The sequence below is a fragment of the Oryctolagus cuniculus genome, chromosome 7 (assembly GCF_051225735.1).
Source record: "Oryctolagus cuniculus isolate XC-2025 breed Fujian yellow rabbit chromosome 7, ASM5122573v1, whole genome shotgun sequence".
NCBI classification, from domain to species: Eukaryota; Metazoa; Chordata; class Mammalia; order Lagomorpha; family Leporidae; genus Oryctolagus; species Oryctolagus cuniculus.
The window spans coordinates 30,906,052-30,931,515 of record NC_142873.1 but is presented as its reverse complement, the minus strand read 5'-3'; the positions used below and the strand labels follow the sequence as shown (position 1 = coordinate 30,931,515).

General features: G+C 46.7%; 1 protein-coding gene across 1 annotated transcript in view; it reads left to right on the top strand.

The window, feature by feature from the left end:
- Positions 1-25,464, top strand: part of TBX19 (T-box transcription factor 19) — a 38,777-nt gene that overhangs the window by 5,668 nt on the left and 7,645 nt on the right. Inside the window, exons 2-6 of the mRNA XM_002715636.5 lie at positions 7,414-7,678; positions 9,793-9,927; positions 13,893-13,954; positions 17,058-17,119; positions 22,372-22,560. Coding sequence (XP_002715682.2) covers positions 7,414-7,678; positions 9,793-9,927; positions 13,893-13,954; positions 17,058-17,119; positions 22,372-22,560 — 713 coding nt within the window. The remainder of the gene's footprint in view (positions 1-7,413; positions 7,679-9,792; positions 9,928-13,892; positions 13,955-17,057; positions 17,120-22,371; positions 22,561-25,464) is intronic.

Here is a 25,464-nt window from a genome sequence, read left to right as displayed (position 1 = left end):
ATTGCCTGTATAGGACCAGAAGCAGGGGCATTCTTTCTCTGTGGCAACCAGGCATACATCTGCCTCCCCACCAACTGAACAGGGACTTGTACTCTTGCCTTCCTCTTTCCCCTTTTGTCTTATACTCTAGACCAATCTCTACTTTCCATCCCTCTAACCCACTGTGTTGAGGGACTTTGGACTCACCCCCTTGCTAATCTCATTGGGTGTCTTGTCAGGAATTGGAAGAAGAATGGCCGGACTAGCCATTTCAGTAGACAAAGTAAATAAAATTACAGACTTATCCCTCACTCTCAAAGAAAACATAATGACCTAGTGCAGCAACTGTCTCATCTCCAGGATCAGGTGGATTCTTTGGTGGCAGCAGTTCTTCAAAACTGCCGGGGACGAGACCTCCTCACTGCTGAAAGAGGAGGACTTTGCTTCTTCCTGGGTGAGGAACACTTTGACACCAGTAAGTCAGGTGTGGTAAGAGAAGGGATCGAATGCATTAAAAAAACACACTAACAAAATGTATTACCAAAATAACCCTACCTTATTTTGGCCATTTTTTTTCCTGCCATGGGCAATGTCTCTACTATCGCCTTTTATCCTTATAATCATAGTGCTTCTATTCCTATCATGTATAATTAACATATTTCAAAAGTTCTTACAGGAACAAATGACCGCCATATCTCAAGTCATCATGCAGGAACAACACAAGACTGCTCTTCTTCTGTAATCAGTCTGATCCAGAGTACCGATACCCTGCCCCATGTCTATCGATACTATCGATAATAGTATCAATACCCTGCCCCATGTCAATGACCTCTATCAGCAGGAAGTAGCCGGAAAGAAACTGGTGCCCTATCTCCCTATCTATACTTAGAGAGTCAGGATTGTTGGAACAAGGACATAAGCCTCAGCCATTTTAGCTACTTGCCTGAAGGCAGACAAAATTCCCAGAGGAGTAACTGCATTCCTGCAAGAAACCAGCTTAGTCCCATGCCCTGTGTTGTTCCCCACCCCACTCTCTGCATTCTTTTCCAAGTTCAAAAGCCCACGGGAAAACCCTGTATAAGTAGCTCAGTTCCACCCACTGCCTCCCCTCTGGACTCTTAGCCCACCCTCTGCCAGGACCCAGCCTGCTGGAAGGCTGTGCTCTCTGCCACCTGTTTGGTCTGTGTGCACGCTAGCCGTCATCCAACTCTGCAAATTTATTGTCCCTTGAACAACATTTGTTTTGGCTGTGAGTTCGTATTCTGTCACCTCTCTGTTCTGTCCCCACCCCTATGTTTCCTCCCCCCCCCCTTTACTATGCCTTCCTTCACTTTGATCCTCTTCTTCCTCTTTTCCTTTTTCCAACTGAAAGCTTTTAGTTATTTATGGTCACTGGTCTTTCAGCTCCAACAGTTACAAGACCTTCCTAGAGCTCACTTCTGCCAGTTCCAGTGTATCCAGCCTGTATTTCCTTTCACTTCCATCTTTTAAGCCAGGATTTTAGACTTCCGGTTGCAGAAGAAATTCACTTCTGACTTCAGAGACAGTTACAATTAAGTTAAATCTCTTGCACTTGTTCTCCTAGCCTGTAAGATCTTTATATAAGGGAAAATGCTCTATTTCATGTGTGTTTTCATGATATTAAGTTTCTGGTATAACTGGTGTATCTGTTTGTTAGTATGAGTGTTGGGGGTGACTTTGAATTTGCTGAAGATTAAGGGGTGTTGGTTAAGGACCAGAGCTGAGGTCTATAGTTTCCAGGGATGTCACTGCAAGGAAAGAGACAATTAAGGTTGTGTTATGGGCTAACTTAAGCCAAAATTTAATATTTCGGGTTCTTGCTGTTTACTTAGATAAGAATTCTAAGCACCAGTTCAAACAAGACATGCAACATGGTAAGGTTTAGGATTTATTTAGAGAGTGAGAGAAGTACATAGGAACATGAGGGCTTTATTAAAGGAGAGTGGGTCAAGAGGGGTAAATGGGGAGTTCCATACCAGTCATGTCCAGGGAGCAGGCCAGAGGCTGCAGGTGAGAGGGTGCATGGGCTGGAGAGCCGAGAGAGAGTGCAGGTAGGAGGGCAGGCAAGAGAAAGGCGGGCCCAGCGCTCTGCACTCCTCCTATTGACTTCCAGAAGGGGAGTGGTTACATAATCTGATTGACAGGTGGGTGGAGACAGGCGAGATCATGTAGGGGACAAGTTGGGTGTGTGACCTCCTGTTCATGAACCTAATCCTATCTCCCTGTAGTTCCATATCAGTTGCACATTGGGCAATACATTTTCATACTCCTATAACTTGTGGCTTTCTTTCTCTGAAGTTTACATCTCAAGAGGATCATGGGCATTTGTGTAATCTGCTATTCTCTGGGGAGATAGATGGGTGTATGAGTGAACCTTTCTGGATTTTGCTGTTAATCATCTTTGCTAGTCCCTCACCTACAAAATCTGCCTAATCTCTGCCTCCTTTCTTCCTGAAAACCTCATTCCTCATAGCCTCCTCCAGTAGCACTGGCTCGCAAAAGCCAAAAAAGTTTGCAGGAAAAGCCTGACCTCCAGGGGTTCTCCAAGCATGAGTTCTTGGGGGAGTGGTTTTTACTCTGCTCCCTTGCCCCCACCCCTAGCCAACTCCTTTGCCTTGGAGGATTAAGTAGAATTATTTTTAAAAAAGCTTTATTTTATTTATTTGAAAGGCAGAGTTACAGGGAAGGGCAACACATACACACACAAGACAGAGAGCGAGAGTGAGAGAAAGGGGGAGAGAGAGAGAGAGAGAGAGAGGTCTTCCATCTGCTGGTTCATTCCCCAAATGGCCACAAAACTTGGGCTGGGCCAGCCTGAAACCAGGAGCCAGGAGCTTCTTCCGGGTCTCCCATGTGGGTGCAGGGGCCCAAGGACTTGGGCCATCTTCCACTGCTTTTCCAGGTGCATTAGCAGGGAGATGGATTGGAAACAGAGCAGCAGGGACTCAAAGTGGTGCCCATATGGGATGCCAGTACTACAGGTGGTGGCCTAACCTGCTATACCACAGCACTGATCCCAAGTTATGTTTTGAGTTAGGGACTGATGTACATATTCTTTAGCTCCTCAAAGACTTGGGTTTCTCTGTGATTAAATCTCATCTTGGGAAAAATCAACTTGATCAGAAGTGCAGTTCATCCTTTTTTTTTTATTTGATAGGTACAGATACCTACAGATACTCCCCAAATGGCTGCAATGGCCGGAGCTGTGCCTATCCAAAGCCAGGAGCCAGGTGGTTCTTCCTGGTCTCGCATGAGGGTGCAGGGGCCCAAGCATTTGGGCCATCCTCTACTGCTTTCCCAGGCCACAGCAGAGAGCTGGAATGGAAGAGGAGCAGCCAGGACACGAACCGGCACCCATATGGGCTGCCGGCACTGCAGGCAGAGGATTAACCTAGTGTGCCATGGCGCTGGCCCCTGCTTGCTTTATTTTTAAAAAATATTTATTTTTCATTGAAAGGCAGAGAGGGAGAGAGAGAAAGAGAGAGAGAGAGAGAGAGAGTTCTTCCATCTGCTGGTTCACTTCACAATTGGCTGCAATGGCTGGAGCTGCGCTGATCTGAAGCCAGGAGCCAGGAACTTCTTCTGGGTCTCCCATGTGGGTGCAGGGGTCCAAGGAGTTGGGCCATCTTCTACTGCTTTCCCAGGCCATAGCAGAGAGCTGGATCAGAAGTGGAGTAGCCGGGTCTTGAACTGGTGTCCATATGGGATGTCAGCACTGCAGGTGGTGGCTTAACCTGCTACACCACAGTGCTGGCCCCCAAAAAGAAATCTCATACCCTGGGCCATTATTTCTCAGTTCTTAGCAACTGTGAATCTACTTTCTGTCACTATAGATTTATCTATTCTGGATGCTTCACATCAAATGGATTCGTACGCTCTGTGGTCCTATGTGAATGCCTCTTTTCACTTAGTGTAATGTTTTCATGATTTATCGATGTTGTAGCATGTGTCAGTACTTTATTCTTTTTCATTGCTGAATCATAGCATTCCATTGTTTATTCACTCATCAGGTGATGGACATTTGTGTCTTCCACTTTTTGACTTATGAATAATGCTGCTACGAACATTTATGTATTTATTTTTAAGTGAAACTATACTTTCATTTTTCTTACATATTCCTGGGAGTGGAATTGCTGGGTCATTTAACCAGATAAGGAACTGCCAGGCTGTTTTCCCAAGTGACTGCACCATTTCACATTCCCACAGTGTTAGGTGAAGGTTTTTCTATACCCTCACCAATACTTGTTATCATCTGCCTTTTCTGCTACAGCCATCCTGAGAAGTGCGGCGTGGCGTCTCACTACAGTTTTGACTTGTCTTTCTCTAGTACTAGTGATGATTAGCACCTTTTCATGCGATCATGGCGTCTCTAAAACATCAAGTATAGTCTGAATGTAGCATTAAAGAAGAAAACCTCTTACATCTTTTCTTATGTGGAATGAAAAGTCAAGCTACATTCTCTGAGAGACTCTCAAATGGCAGAGAGAGAGAGAGAGAGAGAGAGAGAGAGAGAGGTAAGCTCTTAGCTCTTAGCTTTCCTTTTGCCTGGCATTTAGCACGACTCACTTCTTCTCATTTTTTAGGTGTTAGCTCAGATGTCACTTCCCTCACCTACCTGTAAGGTCTGTTCAGATCTGGCTAAAGGAGCTCCTCTACCCTTCTTCTGCCTCTGTGACCTCGCTGCATGATGCTCTTGCAAATGTAAAATTATCTCACACATTAAAAAAATCCGTGTTTGCTGCCTGACTTTTCATTAGAGTGTAAGCTTTGTAAACTGAGCTGTGATTTGTTAATCATTGCATGTTCACCTACAACAGTTCCTGGCATACAGCAGGCACTCAAAAATAATTTGTCAAATGAATAAATAAGTCTCTAGTTAAACATTATTTGGGAAAATATGGAAGGCATTTTTCACTGTGGCTGAATCATATTAACTTTCCATACGTCTCAAGAAGGAAAAAGGGTTTAAATGTCATTTAAAAAGAAGCAGTGGGTGAGGACTAAACAGAACGCATGCTTTTGCTTCCTGAGCTCCAATCTCCTCATCTGTAAAGTGGACATAGTAACGTTTACCTCCTTGGGGTGAAGTCAGACTTAAAGGAGGCACAATGTAACTCAAAGTCCTCATTGTAGGGTAAGACTCAGTATGTGGTGACTGTTAATGTTGGAAAAGCTGTTTTGCATTGAATCAGGTCCTTAGTCACAAGTCAGAACAACATGAGACTTGGAACATTTTGTATCTGAAGACACCAGCTGTGCTGTCACGTTTGTTCATTTGCATCCTGACCTTGGCCGCTCAGGGCACGTGGGTACATATTGTTTGTTAGTTTCCTTTTTCTTTTCCTTTCATTTTTTTTAACCTTTACATATCCTACACATTCTTACTGATAAAACTTGGGTAGTTTTAAACTGTAGTGTCTGCAATGACCGTTACACACATGATACTCTCTAAAAGATAACAAAATAAAAAGTAAAATGAACTTTAGCATTTTAGAGAAAGCTTTGGACCAGAAGGCAGGGAACATATCTTGAATACCTCATATAAACAAGCCAGACTGCTGGTCAAAATGACCCTGTGTGAGTCCTGTGATCATTTCTGATGTTCTTTCTGGATTCTTTGTAAATGGTATTTGTGCTTTGAGGAGTTGTCTGGTGTCCACACTTGGCCAATATCATGGGGCTTCAAAAATTTGTGGAAAATTGAAATTGAAAGGTAATGTATATTTTCATGAGCTTTTGAAACTTCCTCAAACTATCAAAATAATTGAAAATACTAAAATGTAAATGAAAATAGCTTAATCTGAAACCAAGAGGAAATGATAGGGAAAAATTCATCTACTGAAGAGAGAAGAAAGTGCAGTGGGAAGATTCTGTATGTCGTGGGCAGCATCTCCATGCGAGGGTCATCGTCTTAGTTAACATGCAAGGACAATCCTCTCTTTTCCTCGGGAGGGGAGTGAAGAGGCCAGGAATGCAACTCTTAGCCGAGATCTGGATTTGGGATGCAGCATCTGATGTATTTCTTCCTAGGAATTTCACTTAATTTATATTCTTGTCCTAGCCTCCTATTTACACACACCTTGAACACACCAAGAAAGCTTCAAGAAGTTCATGCAAGAACTCTGCGAATTAATTCACGCAAGGCGCTAGTTCCCATGCCTGGCGTCCTAATAATAGCTCTGAAAGTGCTGGCTGTCTTTCCACCATAGCCAGACCCTGCAGCTGGCCCTCTGGGCTTCTGTTCCTCAAACTTACCTTGAACACTGACTTTGGAAGTTGGAAGCACAAAGGACATCTGCTCTGCTCTCTCCTGCCTGGTTAGCAGGAACCACATCTCTCTGCCTTTCTTTCTAGAGATAGGAATCCAGGCAGAATGTGGGAGAGAGAGTATTCATGGCTATAAAGTTTCTTTTGGGGATGGTGAAAATGTTCTAGAATTGGAAGTCGGCTGTTTGGATACCTTCTCCAAAAGTTTGTGAGAGTAAACTTTCTGGTATTGCCATAGAAGCTGGAAAAGGGATCAATGAAGCCAGGTCTCAAAGTGTATTTCTTGGACACAAATTCCCACAAAACACCTCTGTTGTGTCAGTTTAGGATATGCACAATCCCACACCTTCTTCTTCAAGGGTCATGGTGTGCATTATGTATTAAAGACACTGAGAAGTTAGGAAGGAGAGCAACTGGTCTAACTTTGCATAACCAAGAAGAGTTCCTGTCACTAGTTTTACTGTAAACCAGGTTTTTGCTACAGAGACTGTAACTGTTGCTCAGGAGTAGTGTTCTTTGTGAGACTGGGAAGGGCTGGCGGGTGACATTAGCACTGCCAGGAGGAAAGCTTTGAGAAAGGCCTCTGTGGGAATACCTTGGCTACAGGCTCCTCCCGACTACGCAATGGAGTACAACTTTCCAAGTGAAATCCCGACAGCAGGTGCACAAATGAAAAGAGGCTCTAGGGGAACTGAGTCTTCAGACTTGGCCCCTGTTTTTTCAGGCTCCCTCCCAGGGCACACCATGGAAGGTCTTCTTACAGCGGGCAGACTTCTAGACAAGATCATGATGTCTGCTAATATCCCTGCTTCCCCTCAATGTATTAATGAAGCCGTTAACTCAATATAGAGGAAAAGGTGGTTTAACTCACAGTTTGGGAAGTTAAAATCCAAGATTGGGTGGTTCCCATTGGTTTGGCATCTGATGAAAATGGTGGAAGGGTTTTTTTAACAATCCCCTCATGAGAATTAGCATCAAAGTCACGTCCCCAATGACCTAATGATCTCCCACCAGGCCCACCTGCTAAAGGTTCCACTACCTCCCAATAGCACCATCCTGGGCACCCAGGCTTTAACCCACGGGTCACTGTAGGGACACCCAAAGTATATCCAAACCACAGCACCGAGTTTCTGCCTTTTCTTGCAGACGGATGTTCCCTGTCCTAAAGATCAGTGTCACGGGGTTGGACCCTAATGCCATGTACTCCCTCCTACTGGACTTTGTCCCCACGGACAGCCACCGCTGGAAGTACGTCAATGGCGAGTGGGTGCCTGCAGGCAAACCAGAGGTCTCCAGCCAGAGCTGTGTCTACATCCATCCCGACTCCCCCAACTTTGGGGCCCACTGGATGAAAGCTCCTATCTCCTTCAGCAAAGTGAAGCTGACCAACAAGCTCAACGGAGGTGGGCAGGTACGTGCAGGTCACCCGGCCACTGGCCCTGGCCTCCCCATAACAACAATCAAGAAATATCAAGGGTGCATTTAGGCAATTAGAGGGGTCCTCACTAGCCTCTTCTCCCACAGAAACCAATTATTCCCTGGAGCCCAAATGTAAACAGGAATAAACAGCTCTTAATTGGTGCTTTCAGTTTTTAATGGACTTCCTGATGTTAAGAGAGTGAGAGTGCAGTAGTTTACTTAATCATCGGGGGCTCTTTTCATAGTTTTGTCTTGTGTGCCCTGCTTTTTACCCAGGCCCGGGAGGGAGATGTTTGCAGTACCAGGGTTTTGTTATTCCCTCTCTCTCTCTCTCTCCTCTCTCTCTCTCTTTTTTTTGGTGTAAGTGGTATGTTGGCAATAGACAAATACCTTAATAAAAAGCTGCTCCTAAATGAAATAATTACTACCTCCACTTGGGCATTATGATAATTATCAATAGAATATTGAATCAGCTTTAGTTTGTTAGGAAAAAAATAATCCAAACAAACCTTAAATACGGAAGGTTTTATTTAAGGTCTCCAATTAGAGTAAACAAGATTTCGGGGCTTTTTCCTCTCATTTTCTGTGAAGTAATCGTATTCATCCATGGGGTAAGGCTGGTTCATTACTGTACAAAATGTGGACTGATGTGGGGGATTGGAGATGTAGTTGGGAAGAGAAGGCCTTGATACTCTTCCCCAGGCCATGGACTTGGCTTTGCTCAGCCTCTTTCCCTCAGTTTTGTGGTCTGCTGTAATTTCTCTGTGCTCAGCTGGCACATGGCATTCATATATTAAGAGGTGGAGCCAGTGCCACCTGTGCCCTTATGATATTCGGAAAGTTCCACTTTTTTTAAAAAGATTTATTTATTTTGTTGGAAATGCAGTTACAGAGAGGCTGAGGCAGGGGGAGAGAGAGAAAGAGAGAAAGTCTTCCTTCCACTGGTTCACTCCCTAGTTGGCTGCAATGACTGGAGCTGTGCCAATCCGAAACCGGGAACCAGGAGCTTCCTCCAGGTCTCCCATGTAGGTGTAGGGGCCCAAGGATGTGGGCCATCTTCTACTGCTTTCCTAGGCCATAGTAGAGAGCTGGATCGGAAGTGGAGCAGCTGGACTCAAACTGGTGCCCATATGGGATGTCGGCACTGTAGGCAGTGGCTTTATCCACTACACCACCACGGGGTCCCTCCACTTCTTTATTAAAACAAGAAATTGAAAAGCACATTGTTATTGCCTACCAGACTTTACAACTGGAGACTTTCAAATAAACCTTTCATTTGAATCATGAAGGGTGGATTATATGTAGCCAGCAGATTTCCTTCCCTGCAGTCACTTGTTTTTTTTTTGGACAGGCAGAGTGGATAGTGAGAGAGAGAGAGACAGAGAGAAAGGTCTTCCTTTTGCCGTTGGTTCACCCTCCAATGGCTGCCACGGCTGGCGCGCTGCAGCTGGCACACCGCGCTGATCCGAAGGCAGGAGCCAGGTGCTTCTCCTGGTCTCCCATAGGGTGCAGGCCCCAAGCACTTGGGCCATCCTCCACTGCACTCCCTGGCCACAGCAGAGAGCTGGACTCAAAGAGGGGCAACCAGGACAGAATCCGGCGCCCCGACTGGGACTAGAACCCGGTGTGCCGGCACCGCTAGGTGGAGGATTAGCCTATTGAGCCGCGGCGCCGGCCTTCCCTGCAGTCACTTGTAAAATGCAGCCATTGTCAGTATCTTGAGTTACTAGGAAAAACCCAATACGTTTCAATGAGCTGAAATCCACGTTGTTGCACTAAACATAAGGGAAGGAAAAAAAGGAAGCCAAGATTTTGGCAGAAAGCACAATGAGCTTAAGAACAACACTGGGCATCCCACCTTGCACTTCTGCATAAGCGTCAATGCAATCAATGCTCCTGTGTTTTCTGAGAAAGTTTTCTTGTTCCCATGCCCCATTCATTTCTCAGAGCTGTGGTGGTGGCTCAGGTCACTGAGGATTTGACTTTGTGTGTTTCTAACCAGGGTGGGTGTTGAGCTTGGGAGTGGCCGAAGGTTTTGGCTCATCTATTAACTGCAAAGCCCAAGGCTTGGTTTGGTTTCTTTCTTTTTTTCTCCCATCTCAACAGATAATGCTGAATTCTCTGCATAAATATGAGCCCCAGGTTCACATAGTGCGGGTTGGAGGTGCCCACCGCATGGTGATGAACTGCTCCTTCCCTGAAACCCAGTTCATAGCTGTGACTGCCTACCAGAATGAAGAGGTAGGTATGTGTGTGTGTGTGAATGTCACTTGAGAGAGTGTGGCAGGCTAGGGCCAGGGCGGGGGGTCCCTTTGATTGCCATGACCGAGCCTGGATGATAGCAGAGCAGTTGGGCTACCAGGTAACTGCTCTCCAGTCCCTCTTGCCTGTTTGCTAACGGTGTACTCTAGGTCTTCTCCTGGTGCCAAGAAGACACAACTGTGCATCTCTATAAAACTCAGTTCTGTTGAGACTCAGGAGTCTTTATTCTTGGGTCCTGGGTGCCCTTGGCTTGCGCAGAGCTGGATGTGTCTGGGATGGGCATGATGGGCAAGGGTAGCCCGGGACTACTTTCTCCTGTTCTATAAGCAAATCAATGGGATTGATCCAAATGGGCACGCTTCTTGGGGTTTGATTATGTGATCTATCTCAGTTGTTCATTCTTAGCATTGCAGTGTGGCTGGGTCTTTTCCTGCCCAGTAACTCTGGCTGAGTGGTCAGTATACAGAATCTGGTCTCTCTGCGAGCTGCTCTGGGGTCCATCCCTGTCCTGGAGTGGTTCTTAGGCCTGCTGACCATCAGCAGCACCTGGGGAGGGTTGGGTTCTTTTTGATTAAAGTCTAAAAACATTTAAAAGTAATATGTGTTTGAAAAGCACATAATAAACTGATAGTACTTCTGAAGTTTGTAATGTAAAAATAAAAAAATAAAAGGCGAAGATGCACTATTTTTTGAAAGATTTATTTATTTATTTGAAAGGCAGAATAAGAGAGAGAGAGAGAGAATCTTCCATCTGCTGGTTCACTCTCCAAAATGACCGAATTGGCCAGTGCTGGGCCAGGCTGAAGCCAGGAGTCAGGAGTTCCATCTAGAATTCCCACATGGATGGCAGGGGCACAAGTGCTTGGGCCATCTTTGGCTGCTTTTCCAGGTACATTAACAGGGAGTTGGAGTGCAAGTGGAGCAGCCAGGATTCGAACATGTGCTCATATGGGATGCTGGCACTGCAGATGGCAGCAAACCTTCTGTGCCACAACAGTGACCCCCCAAATGTACTATTTTCCTTTTGCCTTTGAATACCATTTCCCATGTACACATAATATCCCAACATATCTTTTTTCTACTCATTTCCCATGCATATATAAACATATGAGGGGGTCTTCAAAATGTTCATGGAAAATTTGAATCATCTTTTAATTCTATTTCCCACAAACTTTTAAAAGTACCCTCATATATACAAATGTGGATTTCCCCTTATACATTGGCTTTTATTCTATGTATTAACCTGAAAATTTCTCTTCTTCTCTCAGCTTGGCAGTATATTATGGATATTCTCTATATGATTATATTCAGGCATATCTCCTTTTCTGTAATGCCTATGCAGTATTCAACCGCACAGATAATACTATATTTCATGTAATCAGCCCCCTACTAATGGACATTGAATTGTTTCGAGTTGTTTATTTTTTATTGCAAATACTGCTGCCATGGATGTCCTGGTGCCTCTATCCCTGTTTGCTAGACATGGGGTTGTTCTGTCAGGGCAGTGGGTATTTGGGGTTTTGGTCGACATTGCCACATTGCCTCCTTCGAAAGGCTGTCAGGCCGTCTCTGCTTAGAGCCCTCACCCCTTTATCAACAATGGCAATAGTCAACCTTTTGTGACAATCTGATTGTTTAAAACATGATAGCTCATTGCTTTCCTCTGCATTTCTTGATTGGGAAGCTTTCAAAGAGTTTTGGCTCCTTCCCAACCACATGAGCCCGAATCACCAAGAATGGTGCCTAGAATCTGTTGTTTTCAGGAATCTGGTGATCAGTCTCATTTGGAAACAATTCCCTGAGTGCTTCTGCGTGAAATTAGGTGCAGATTTAACCCCCAGCACTGTGGCCCTCTTTTCGAAGACTACTCTGGCCTCCTGGCAGGGCCCCTGCAGTAGGTCGTGGGAACAGAAGTGGACCAGCAGTTGCTCAGTGGCTGCCCAGCAGCCCTCCCTCTCTGCTTCTTGTCTCAGGAGAGATTCTGAGAGCAGAAGGGGTGGCTTTTGCCCAGCGCCTCATCCTCCCGGCAGTGCCCTGTCCCACTCCTGTGCTCTTTGCTCTCTTAGTTGGTGGCCAGCACTTTCTCAGAAGGGTTTCCTGGCATCAGGTGCTAGACAGTTCTCTTTGACCCACTTGCCCAACCCTGGCAACCCATCCAGTAAGCTCCCCTGCCTGCTGTGTCTACCTGGGGGTCTTAAGCATGTTCCCACGGCAACCAAGCTGGCAACATCTAACCCAGAGACCCTCTGCAATGTTTCCTGAGGTGCTAGCTGGGTGGGGATACGTGGGAGGTCGACAACGCTCCTGTTAGCTTCATTTCTCAGCTTGATCACTCCAGGTTTAGCCAAGACCAGATTAAGATTTATGTAATTGAGAGGCAGAGTTACAGACAGAGGGAGACACAGAGAGAGAGAGAGAGGTCTTCCATCTGCTGGTTCACTCCCCAAATGGCTGCAACAGAGCTGGGCTGATCTGAAGCCAGGAGCCAGGAGCCAGGAGCCTTTTCCAGGCCTCTCATGTGGGTGCACTGCTTTCCCAGGCCATTAGCAGGAAGCTGGATCAGAAGTGGAGCAGCTGAGACTCGAACCAGTGCCCATATAGGATACTGGTGCTTAGGTGGAGGCTTAACCTACTAAGCCGCCGTGCTGGCCCCTCCACCCTTATTTTTATTCCTGTTTATATCTCTGTCTTTGTCTCTACGTCCATCTCTATCAAAATCTCCATCTTTTTCTCAGTTGCTTGCTCTGTCTCTGTCTCCCTCTCCCTCTCTATCTTCCTTTCTATCTCTATCCAAATCTCCAGCCTTATTTCTGTCTCAGTTTCTAGCAGTCTCTGTCTCTGTCTCTATCTCTGTCTCTGTCTCTATGTCTTCATCTCCTCTATCAGCATCCCCAGCCTTCTCTATAGTTCAGTTTCAAGCTCTGTATCTGTCTCCAGCTCCAACTCTAGCTCTGTCAACATCTCCAGCAATATCTCTGTCTCGGTGTCTACCTCTGTTTCCATCCCATTCCCATCTCGTTCTCCTTCTTCTCCATCTCCCTCTTTATTTCCATCAAAATCTCCACTCTTATCGCTCAGTTTCCAGCTCTGCCTCTGTCTTCATCTCCATTTCTATCCTTCTCTATCAACATCTCCATCCTTATCTCGTCTTAGTTTCTAGCCCTGGCGCGCTCTCTCTCTCTCTCTCTCTCTCTCTCTCTATCTCTACCTCCCTATCTCTATGAAAATCTCCATCCTTACCTCTAATTTAGTTTCTAGCTCTGTTTTCTGTCTGTTTCCCTCACCCTCACCCTCTCCATCATCTCCAGCTCCAGCTCCAGCTCTGGCAACATCTCTCTCCTTATCTCTATCTTGGTATCTATCTGTTTCTATCCTCTTTCCTGTTTCTGTCTCTTTCTCCTTCTCTGTCTCTATCATGTCACATAGCTCCAAGGAGGAATGCAACAGGCTAAGGCTAAGTGAGCTGAAGATAATTACAGTGAATGAGAGCAATAGTTTATTTATTTTTTTTTTTTTGCATTAGCCTGGCCCAGCACATTAGTGATTATTTAAGAATGAAGAAATTGATGCTGTCATGTTCCAAGGCGGGATATCATCTGTGCTATTCTTCACTGTATTACAAGTGCCTTGAAAAGGAACTCACATGGGGTAGTTGCTTAATAATTGTTGAAAAATGTGTTATAGATTTAGCACATCAGGGCTTTATTCATTTCCAATGCTTTTCCCTTTCTGTGGTCACTTTAAATTCATTTATCATTTTCACCATATGTCATGACAAAGTGTTCTTTGCCAGAGACAGTGAAACTTAGTGCAGGAGTAACCAAAGAAACACGGAGAGGTAAAGTATCCTGGTTTTTATCAAAATTCACAAGTGACAACAAAGAATTCTGACTATCTGTGTGCACTCCTTTTTTACTAACACCTCTTTTCTTTGCAAATGCAAGATAACAGCTCTCAAAATCAAGTACAACCCATTTGCCAAAGCCTTCTTGGATGCCAAGGAAAGGTGAGTAGAGAAATTTCAATGACATCATCTAAATTGGCTCCTGAAAATTTAAAATGAATTAGACTAGTAATTCTTGCATTATCTTGATATAAATGTGTTTTCTTTTTTTGTTAAGATTTTATTGTTTACTTTAAAGTCAGAGTTATAGAGAGGCAGAGGCAGAGAGAGAGAAAGGAGCTTCTTCTGGGTCTCCCATGTGGGTGCAGGGCTCAAGGACTTGAGCCATCCTCTACTGCTTTCCCAGGCCATAGCAGAGAGCTGGATAGGAAGTGGGGCAGCCGGGACTCGAACTGGCGCCCATATGGGATGCCTTTACTGCAGGAGGCAGCTTTACCCGCTATGCCACAGCACTGGCCCCATAAATGTGTTTCAATATCCCTTAAGTAGCCAACAAAATCAAGAAATTTCAGCTTATAATAGGGTCTAGGAGAACCCCTAATTGCAAATGTATTTTCAGCCCATTTTACTGTAGATTCTTGAAAGTAGGGCAATCATGTTTTTCAAAAGTGATTTAGATTTTTAAAAAAGATTTATTTATTTACTTATTTGAAAGGCAGAGTTATATATAGAGAGGGAGACACACAGAAAGGTCTTCATCTACTGGTTCATTCCCCAAATGGTTCATAATGGTCGGGGCTGGGCCAAGTCAAAGCAAGGAACCTGAAATTCCATCTGGATTTCCTATGTGGGTGGTAGGGGCTCAAGCATTTGGGCCATCTTCCACTGCTTTCCCAGGTGCATTAGCAGGGAGCTGGATTGGAAGTGGAACAGCCGGGATTCAAAATGGCGCTCATATGTGATGCTGGCACCACAGGCAGTGGCTGTGTGCTCTGGCCTTCTCCCAGTCACCTCTGAGTAATATGGTTTGAATACGTTGTTCTTGTAGAGACTACATTTAGACTACAGAAGCTGAGATCTGGTGGGAGATTCATATTTTGCAGATGAGAGAAGTCAGACTTCTGGGCATATGAATGATGATGCTACCACTGTGGGCCAGTGAGATGACACCTCTGTATACTTCCTTGCAATTCAAGGACAAAATAAAAGATCAAAGTGCTTATGCTTGATTGTTCTATCTACAGGGTCTAAAACATAAATATGGGCACCTTTGAAGTGTTCAGACTTTTACTGATATTGAACCTTTCCAATCACACTGTCCAAACTTTTCTTTCATCTAAAGGCTCTGGATTAATGGAGAGAGATTTAAAATGATGTGTCAAGCAATCTGTCATTCAATGTTTGAGTAAATTTTGATGGTGTACTTATAACTTATCCGGATAACAAAAAGTCTAGTGTATGAGATGACAGAGTCTATAGTCAGAATATTAGTGGTGCAGCATCATACAAAGAACTTAGGACTTTGAGGAAGAGATTCTGACTCTGAGCCTTAGCTTTGCCATTTCCTGACTGTTTGATCTTGCAAGCATCAGTTTTCCTCCAAGGTATACTTTTCTTTCTTCCTTTTTTTTTTCCAATGAGGCTTCTTACTTCTTTGTATGCATTATATCCCTAGGAAAAGAATCCCAGGATTTTCCCTTCTCTGTGTTTTTGGCTTGTTCCTTCGTGGTCCATGATGCCAGCTGTTGTCAGGACAATGGAACCCTGCAGACAGGATGAGAGCAGATTATTCTTCCATTTTTTTCTAGATAGCTGGGTTGCAGGTCATATCTCAGAATGATCACTCCACACTTGTTTAAGCTGCCTGTGAGGTTCACAACAGTTTCTCCAGTTCAGTGATTTCAGATTTGCCCATGTAAGCATGCTTCACCCCACAGTTAGGAACTGGACAATGACTTAATAAGAACCCGGCATTTGCCCTTCTTTTTGGCCTTGTGGATGCTCTTGAGAGCCTTAGCTAGGATATTTATACACCATGGGAACAGAATGGTAGTGGGAAGAGTCAGACCAACTTTTCTTTTTATTTTTTTTAAAGATTTATCTATTTTATTTGAAAGGCCGAGTTACAGATAGAAAGGGAAAGGAGAGGAGAGGAGAGGAGAGGAGAGGAGAGGAGAGGAGAGGAGAGAGAGTGAAAGAGAGAGATCTTCTATCCACTGGTTCATTCTTCAGATGGCTGCAACGGCCTGGGTTGAGCCAAGCCAAAGCCAGGAGCCAGGAGCTTCATCCAGGACTCCTATGTGGGTAGCAGGGCCCTAAAAACTTGAGCCATCTGCTGCTGTGTTTTCCAGGGCATTAGCAGAGAGCTGGATCAGAAGTGGATCAGCCAGAACTTGAACCCGTGCCCATATGGGATACAGTATCGAAGACAGTAGCTTTATCTGCTATGCCTTTTTCTTTCTCCCTCCCTCCCTCCCTCCTTCCCTCTTTTCCTCCTCCCCTCCTTCCCTCTTTTCCTCCTCCCCTCCTCCCCTCCTCCCCTCCTCTCTTCCTCCCTTCCTCCCTTCCTCCCTTCCTTCCTTCCTTCCTTCCTTTTCTTCCTAAGACTTATTTATTTGAAAGAGAGAGAGAGAGAGAGAGAGATCTTTCATCCACTGGTTCACTCCCCAAATGGCCACAACAGCTGGGGCTGGGCCAGGAGCCAGAAACTTCTTTTGTCTCTCACATGGGTGGGTGCGGGGGCCTAAGCACCTGGGCCATCCTCGGCTGCTTTCCCAGGTGCATTAGCAGGGAGCTGGATCAGAAGCAGAGCAGCCAGTACTTGAGTGGGTGCCCATATGGGATGCCAGCACTGCAGGTGACAGCTTTACCTGCTATGCCACAGTGCCAGCCCCCAGACCAACTTTTCTAATCTACAAGTGAATATAGTCATATTTCTCTCACGTTGTCATCAGTAATCGTAATGACACCACATATGTAATTGTGTCCTGAGGTCCTTGAAACCTGCAGGCAGGATTATTGAAGGCCAAAGCTAATAGAAACAGCTGTGGATGTGGTAAGAGGGGGAACAGTTTAAGTGCACTCGCAGAGCAATTGTCCTTAGTAGAAACAGTGACTTAGGGGAAGGAGGGCCGCTCTGAGACAAAAGGTGTGTGGCTTTCTTATCTCGAGACATTTAGTGCTCTCCAAAGAGAATTTTGGGTGTGCTTACACTGGACTTGTGTAAAAGCTGGACAGCCATGGTGCCCTTTCGTTACTTTTCCAGAAATCACCTAAAAGATGTCCCGGAGGCGATCTCTGAGAGCCAACACGTGACGTACTCTCACTGTGAGTTGGGTGAAGGCTGGGTGGGAGGTGTGTGGGGCTCTGTGTGGTCATCTCCCTGCACACTCCAACTGCCTGTCTCGACAGCAACTGTGCAAGCTCTGTTCCAAATCCAGACCCAACGTGGTGTTTCTTCCACTCCAGACAAGTCAGTGCCCATTCCAGAAGGCCCAGAGAGCCGGCGTTCCTCAGCTTATGGGGCGTCAACAAATCTTAGGAGATGAGACTGGAACTGGTGAATTTCTTTTCTTTTCTTTTTTTAAGATTTATTTTTATTTATTTGAAAGACAGAGTTACAGAGGGAGGTAGAGACAGAGAGAGAGGTTTTGCATCTGCTGGTTCACTCCCCAGATGGCCGCAACGGCTGGAGCTGTGCTGATCTGAAGCCAGGAGCCAGGAGCTTCTTCCAGGTCTCCCACACGAGTGCAGGGGCCCAAGCACTTGGACCATCTCCCACTGCTTTCCCAGGCCATAGCAGAGAGCTGGATTGGAAGTGGAACAGGCAGCCATATGGGATGCCGACACTACAGGTGGTGGCTTTACCCATTACGCCACAGTGCCAGCTCCCTCTGTGCTGTCTTCTACCTTGATGCTCTCCACTATTTTTTCCTTAGTTCTGGATTTCTCTTTCTATTGGTATTTGCTGACTTGGGAGCTGGTCACTATTGCAATGCCACAGACAGACTGCGGCCTGGCCTATGAGGCCGAGTCTGCCTTTTGGAAGGCTGTAGGGAGAGATGGCCGATGCACCTGGGATTTCAAAGGTAGAGTTGAGTCTCTATGACCCAGAGTGCTAAGAGGTGGCCTCATGGCAGAGGTAAGGCCTGCAGCTGCAGCAGAAGCCCCAGGCAGAAAAGTCAGCCCTGGTGTCTGAGACACTCTTTAGGTTATAGGGACTTGCCAGGATCCTTTCTTCAGTTTTTGCAGCTTTGCTCCATCCTGCTCCTAAATCTGCCTGTATTTTCTACGCTGGAAGTGACACGTTGTCCACATAAAGAGAAGCGGCTCTCAGGAAAGCACTTTCCAAAAGTGACCTGGAAAAGCAAACCTTCCTGTGGGAGTTGGCTCATGTGTGGCAGTCAATGAACTTCTTGAGGTGTGTGTGTTACATGGGCCCAACTCAACGCTCCTGAGAGGCCACTGTCTGATTTTGCTCCCTGGACACTTGACTCTCAATTCTACTCGTCAGTGTAGGGGTGTTCAACTTTTTTTTTTTTTTCATTTGAACAGTTCAATAATTTCATTCTGAAATAAACTGACAATATTCAGCTAGCAGGAAAAAAAGCATACACATGTATAAGCAGGCAGAAATGTGAGAGCCATACGCAAAAAATGAGACTCAAAGAAAAAGCCAGATAGTTGAAGCTTAAATAGCATTTTGAGCTATAGAAACAAAGAGGGGGCTGGAGCTCCTGGGGTGGGAGGTAGTGACCACAGATTATGGAAGGAAGATGCACTAAGGAAAGATTATCTAATTATGTAAATGAAGTCTCACAGGTAATAGCCTTTTTTTTTTTTATTTTTGACAGGCAGAGTGGACAGTGAGAGAGAGAGAGACAGAGAGAAAGGTCGTCCTTTTTGCCGTTGGTTCACCCTCCAATGGCTGCCGCGGCTAGCACATCGTGCTGATCCGAGGGCAGGAGCCAGGTGCTTCTCCTGGTCTCCCATGGGGTGCAGGGCCCAAGCACTTGGGCCATCCTCTACTGCACTCCCTGGCCACAGCAGAGTGCTGGCCTGGAAGAGGGGCAACCGGGACAGAATCTGGTGCCCCAACCGGGACTAGAACCCGGTGTGCCGGTGCCCAAGGCGGAGGATTAGCCTATTGAGCCATAGCGCCGGCAGGTAATAGCCTTTAAAGGAATGTGACATGGGGGGTAGAGATCTCTACATGGTAGAGTAGAGAGATCTCTGGTACATTCCGATGAGGCAGATGCCTTGCACCTGCTGTTTACTTCTACACTTGCAAATCTCCCCCACTGAGGACAGCTGTCCAGACCAGTCCTGTGTCTGCAGCCCTTCTAAACAGCAATTTCAAAATGTGCTCAAGATGCCTAGCGGCGCCGGCACACCGGGTTCTAGTCCCGGTCGGGGCGCCGGATTCTGTCCCGGTTGCCCCTCTTCCAGGCCAGCCCTCTGCTGTGGCCCGGGAGTGCAGTGGAGGATGGCCCAGGTGCTTGGGCCCTGCACCCCATGGGAGACCAGGAAAAGCACCTGGCTCCTGGCTCCTGCCATCGGATCAGCGCGGTGCGCCGGCCGCAGCGCGCCGGCCGCGGCGGCCATTGGAGGGTGAACCAACGGCAAAGGAAGACCTTTCTCTCTCTCTCTCTCTCTCTCTCTCTCTCACTGTCCACTCTGTCTGTCAAAAAAAAAAAAAATGTGCTCAAGATGGCTGTTTTGGGGAAGCCCACTGTGATCTTCCTCATGTGGTGGTGACTCCTTTGGTCACGTGTTTATACAACAATGGAAAAAAAGGAGACAGCAAAACAAGTTGTTGGCAATGATGGAAGACATATTTAGTAATAAAAATTCTGTACAATTTGTTCTTAGAAAAGACTAAGCGACAGTGGATTCTAACACCAAGCTCCCATTGCCTCGTTCCTGAATTCCAGGTGACAGTCCTTGGCCAATTCTTACAAAAACTCCAGTCCTGCTGCATCCTCACCTGTGGACCTCTCGGCTATTTTATTTATTTGAGAGTGGAGTACTGGGGGGCAGGGGTTGGAGAGAGGAAAGAGAACTCCCATCTGTTGGTTCACTCCCCAAAGTCCGCAACAGCTGGGGCTTGGTCAGGTTGAAGCTGGGAGGCAGGAATCCAACTCAGGTCTCCCACATGGGTGAGAGGGACTCAACCACTTCAACCATCACCTGCTCCCTCCCAAAGTGTGCCTTAACAGAAAGCTGGAATCAGCAGGGACGATGGGATGAAACGCAGGCACTCCACTATGGAATGCAGGCATCCCAAACAGCGTTCCAACTGGCATCTTAACTGCTAGGCCTAACACCTGGCCCTCTACTAAGATTTTTAAAAAAAGATTTATTTATTTTACTTGAAAGTCAGAGTTACACGGAGAGAGGAGAGGCAGAGAGAGAGGTCTTTCATCCGCTGGTTCACTCCCCAGATGGCCGCAATGGCTGGAGTTGTGCCAATCCGAAGCCAGGAGCCTGGAGATTCTTCCGGGTCTTCCACATGGGTGCAGGGACCCAAGGACTTGGGTCATCTTCTAGTGCTTTCCCAGGCCATAGCACACAGCTGGATCGGAAGTGGAGCCGCCTGGTCTTGAATCAGTGCCCATATGGGATGCTGGCACCACAGGTGGCAGCTTCACCTGCTACGCCACAGCACCAGCCTCTCCACTAAGGTCTTCTCTGTGGGTCTGTATTACCAAGTCTCAGCCTTTGCCCAGGAACCCACTTGCAGCACAGTCTTCTGTTCAGGACATTCCTTAATTTCTATGAAATATTTTGCAACCTTAGAAAATATTTTCCCTCTCCCTCTCTTTCTCTGTGCTCTCAGGAGCCTACCTGTGGGGTGCTGATGGGAAGCATCATGGTTCCTCTTGCTGGGGGTGAAAAGTGAAGACACCTTCCCAGGAACAGAGGGCCCTTCCCAGTCGCTGCATCACCACATTGAACATTTCCTAGCAGCTCTAGCTCCGTGAGTTACATGTGTGTGAGGCTCCTTCAAAGTTCACGGAAAATTACAAGCCAAGTCTTTTATTTAAATTATTTATTTGAAAGACAGAGGAAAGTGAAAGAGAGGGAGAGGGAGAGAGAGGGTGAGAGAGAGAGAGAGAGAGAGAATGAATCTTGCATCCACTGGTTCATTCCCCAAATGCTCATAAAAAGTCTGGGCTAGTCTGAAGCCAGGAGACCGGAAGTCCATCCAAGTCTCCCATGTGGGTGGCAGGGGCCAAGAACTTGGGCCATCTTCTGCTGCTTTACCAGGTGTATTAACAAGGAGCCAGGACTCAAACTGGCACTCTGATATGGGATGTTGGCATCACAGGCAGTGGCTCAACTTATACCACAACATCAGCCTGCAAAGTTTATTTTGTTGGAAAAAATTTCTGAAACCTATGCCTACTTTTTAATTAGTATTCATTTTTCATGAAATTTTTAAGATTCATTTATTTATTTGAAAGAGTTACACAGAGAGAGAAGAAGAGGCAGAGAGAGAAAGAGAGAGAGAGAGAGAGAGAGAGAGGTCTTCTATCGGCTGGTTCGACTCCCCAGTTGGCTGCAATGCTGGAACTGCGCTGATTCGAAGCCAAGAGCCAGGAGCTTCTTCCGGGTCTCCCACATGGGTGCAGGGGCCCAAGCACTTGGACCATCTTCCACGGCTTTCCCAGGCCATAGCAGAGAGCTGGATCAGAAGTGGAGCAGATGGGACTTGAACTGGTGCTCATATGGGATGCTGGCACTTCAGGTGGCGGCTTTACCTGCTATGCCACAGTGCCAGTTCCGCATTTTCCATGAACTTTTGAAGACCCTTCATATGCATGACTTTCAAAATTGTTTTGCACCAAAACAAATGTACCCCAATCCCATTTTCCAAAAACTTTTTTTTATTTTTATTTTTTTATTTGACAGGTAGAGTTAGACAGTGAGAGAGAGAGAGAAAGGTCTTCCTTCCATTGGTTCACTTCCCTAATGACTGCTACGGCCAGCGCTGTGCTGATCCGAAGCTGGGAGCCAGGTGCTTCCTCCTGGTCTCCCATGAGGGTGCAGGGGCCCAAGCACTTGGGCCATCCTCCACTGCCTTCCCCAGGCCATAGCAGAGAGCTGGACTGGAAGAGGGGCAACAGGGACAGAACCCAGCGCCCCAACCAGGACTTGAACCCAGGGTGCCGGCGCTGCAGGTGGAGGATTAGCCAAGTGAGCCACTGCGTGCTGGCCCCCCAAATTTTTAAGTAGCCTCATGCATAATGCCTCCTAGACTGACTTTTATTTTAATGAGAGTCAGAAGCACCTTAACTTTTGCATTCCTGTGAACTTTCGCACTCAGATAGTTCTTTGCAGAGCCATGTTCCAGCGCTCCCCAGGAGAGTTTCCATATTTTGATAGAGGCTGTCGTCATCTCCCAAGCAGCAAGTTACCTGCTCTTGGGGAGGGGGCGTGGCGGCAGGAATGGTGGTATCCCTACAGGGGCGGCCTTCATTCACAACAAATTCAGCTATGCCAACTAGCTGGTGCCCTGGCTCTGGGTGGGGAGGTTCAGAGACTCAGTCTCTGTGTCTCCCTATTTTCTGTTCTAGTGGGAGGCTGGATCTTTTCCAACCCGGAGGGCATGTGCACAGCGGGAAACACCAGCTACCAGTATGCTGCTCCTCTGCCTCTGCCTGCTCCCCACACCCACCCCGGCTGTGAGCACTACCCTGGTCTCCGAGGACACCGGCAAGCTCCCTACCCTTCTGCCTACGTGCATAGAAACCACTCTCCCTCAGGTGTGTGCTTCTGCTAATTAAACCTTTGGGGCAAGGGCTTGGGGTAGGGGGAGCAGGGAGGGGAGAACCCACAGCCAAGAAGAAGTATCTGAAGATGGAGCCCCTTTCCTCTAATAGGTATGTGTACTATTATCGTGCATTGTGACTTCGCTTTATTATTTGAATGTTAATATTTGATGATCTGGTTAAATTGTATTGGTGTTTTGTAATCATTTCCTAAGAATAATTAAATTAAATCTCCTGGTTTCTAACAAATGGGAATGTCCTCTTCCCAAGGCAGTAGTGTGTTGAGCAGTTTTTTTTTTTTTTAAGATTTATCTATTTATTTGAAAGGCAGAGTTACAGAGAGGCAGAGGCAGAGAGAGAGAGAGAGAGAGAAATAGAGAGAGGTCTTCCATCCGCTGGTTCGACTCCCCAGATGGCCTCAACAGCCGGAGCTGGGCTGATATGAAGCCAGGAGCTTCTTCCAGGTCTCCCCCATGGGTGCAGGGGTCCAAGCACTTAGGCCATCTTCTACTGCTTTCCCAGGCCATAGCAGAGAGCTGGATCAGAAGTGGAGCAGCTGGGATTTGAACCGGTGCTCATATGGGATGCTGGTGCTGCAGGCGGTGGCTTATACTTGCTACGCCACAGTGCCAGCCCCTGCTGACCAGTTTTTTTTTTTCCCCCCACAGGTGGAGTGGACAGTGAGAGAGAGAGAGATAGAAAGGTCTTCCTTCCATTGGTTCACCCCCCCCCCCCCCAACGGCTGCCGCGGCCAGCACACCGCACTGATCCGAAGCCAGGAGCCAGGTATTTACCCTGGTCTCCCAGGCGGGTGCAGGGCCCAAGAACCTGGGCCATCCTCCACTGCCTTCCGGGGCCACAGCAGAGAGCTGGACTGGAAGAGGGGCAACCGGAACAGAATCCGGCACCTGGATCGGGACTAGAACCTGGTGTGCTGGCGCCGCAGGCGGAGGATTAGCCTAGTGAGCCTCGGACCAGTTTTAAACTAGCCTCTAAGAGTGCAGTCAGGTTGTGTGGGTCAGAAAGCTCAGCTCATTGCCTCCACCTGGTTTCTCTCTACAGGTGCATTCGTGGTGCAGCCCAGAGATTGCTGGGTTAAGTGTTGAAGGGCTATTAGGAAGGCCTCTGGGGAGCTGTATGTTCATGTTCATGCTTAGTTTGATTCAAGTGGAGGCTTGCAAAATGGGCTATTGTTTGTATGCCTTTAAAAATTTTTTAAAAAAGAAGCAGAGAGAGCACACTCCCATCTGCTGGTTCACTCTCTAAATGCCTACAGTGGCTGGGAATGGGCCAAAGCTGAAAGCCAGGAACTGAATCCAGGTTTCCCCATGTGGGTGGAAGGAACCTAACTTGAGCCATCACTGCTGCCTCTCAGTCTGCATTAGCAGGAAGTTGGAGTCAGGAGCCAAATCTGGGAGCAGAATCCTGTACTCTGATGCAGGGTGTAGGTGTCTGTCTTTTTTGTTTTTTTTTCCTTTCTGAACATTTATCTATTTATTTGAAAGGCAGAGATAGAGAGAGATATAGAGAGGATCTTTCATCTGCTGGTTCACTCTCCAAATGGCAGCAATGGCCAGGGCTGGGCCAGGCCAAATCAAGGAACCTGGAACTCTGTCTGGGTCTTCTATGTGGGTTGCAGGGGCACAAATACTTGGGCCACCTTCTACTGCTTTCCCAGGCACATTGGCAGTGAGCTAGATAGGAAGTGGAGTAGCTGCAACATGAACCGTAGCTCATATGAGATGTTGGTTTTGCAGGTGGTGACGTAACTCACTGTGTGAGAATGCCACCTCCTCACATTTTTAAAGACACCTTCCATTTTATTTGAAAGGCAGACAGACAGACGCACACACACCCAGGAGCCAGGGTTGGCTCAGACTGAAGTCAGGAGCCCAGAACCCCAGCTGGCTCTCCCATGTGGGTGGCAAGGACCCAAGGATATGAGCCCTCACTGCTGACTCCCAGGATGGAATTATCCGGAAGCTGGATTGTAAGAAGAGGAGCCAGGATTTGAACCAGGCACTTCCTTGTGGGGTGTGATCCTGGAACTATCGTCTTAACCACTGGGCTAACTGCCTTCTCCCGTGTATCTTTTTTTTTTTTTCATCGATGCTGCCCTGTTTGCCTTGGCCTTGTGTGTTCCCAGATCTTGCCTGATCATTTAATTTGTAGAAATAAGGGATAAATCAAAACAAAGGTTAGTTGTTCACTCAATTATTCTTGCAACCGTTTTTATTGAGGACTGACTGTACACCAGGCTTTGTTTTAGGCATGGGAACAAAGTGGACAAGTACCCTATTACTATGGAGATTCTTTTCTAATGTAGAAAGATGGACACTGAACAAAACAAAGAAGTGAAGCCCTTGGATAGGACATGGAGGAGCATGTGTAGGTTTCAGTTTCCCACCTTCCTTTGTGACATCCTGAGCTCTGCATTTGCAGATGGGTTTCCTGGTCACCAGCTCCCCGTCCCCCTGTCTCCCCCAGCCTGCTACTCTCAATGACCTCAACTGCTGTTACCAATAGCGGAAGACTATGTGGCTTAATGATGTCAGAAGCTGAGCGACACCTCGGTTACTTTCTGATCTTTTTCTGTGGTCACACACAAAACACATCTCCTGAGCACCTGCTGTGCACAAGGGGTTTTATAGGCAGTGGGGATAGGGAGGAGATTTAGACACAGCTTGTACCCTTGGAGGAGCACGGGGCTACACAAACACTCATACATAGGTAATCAAAGTACAATGTAGTGAGTTCTCTAATGTGGTACTTGGATCTGCAGTATCTCCTGGGAACTTGTTAGAAATAGACTCGCACGCTCTCCTCCTGACCCACAGTCTACACCTTAAAAAGATCCCCTGATGAGTCATTTGTGCATTATTTGAGAGGCAGCCTATA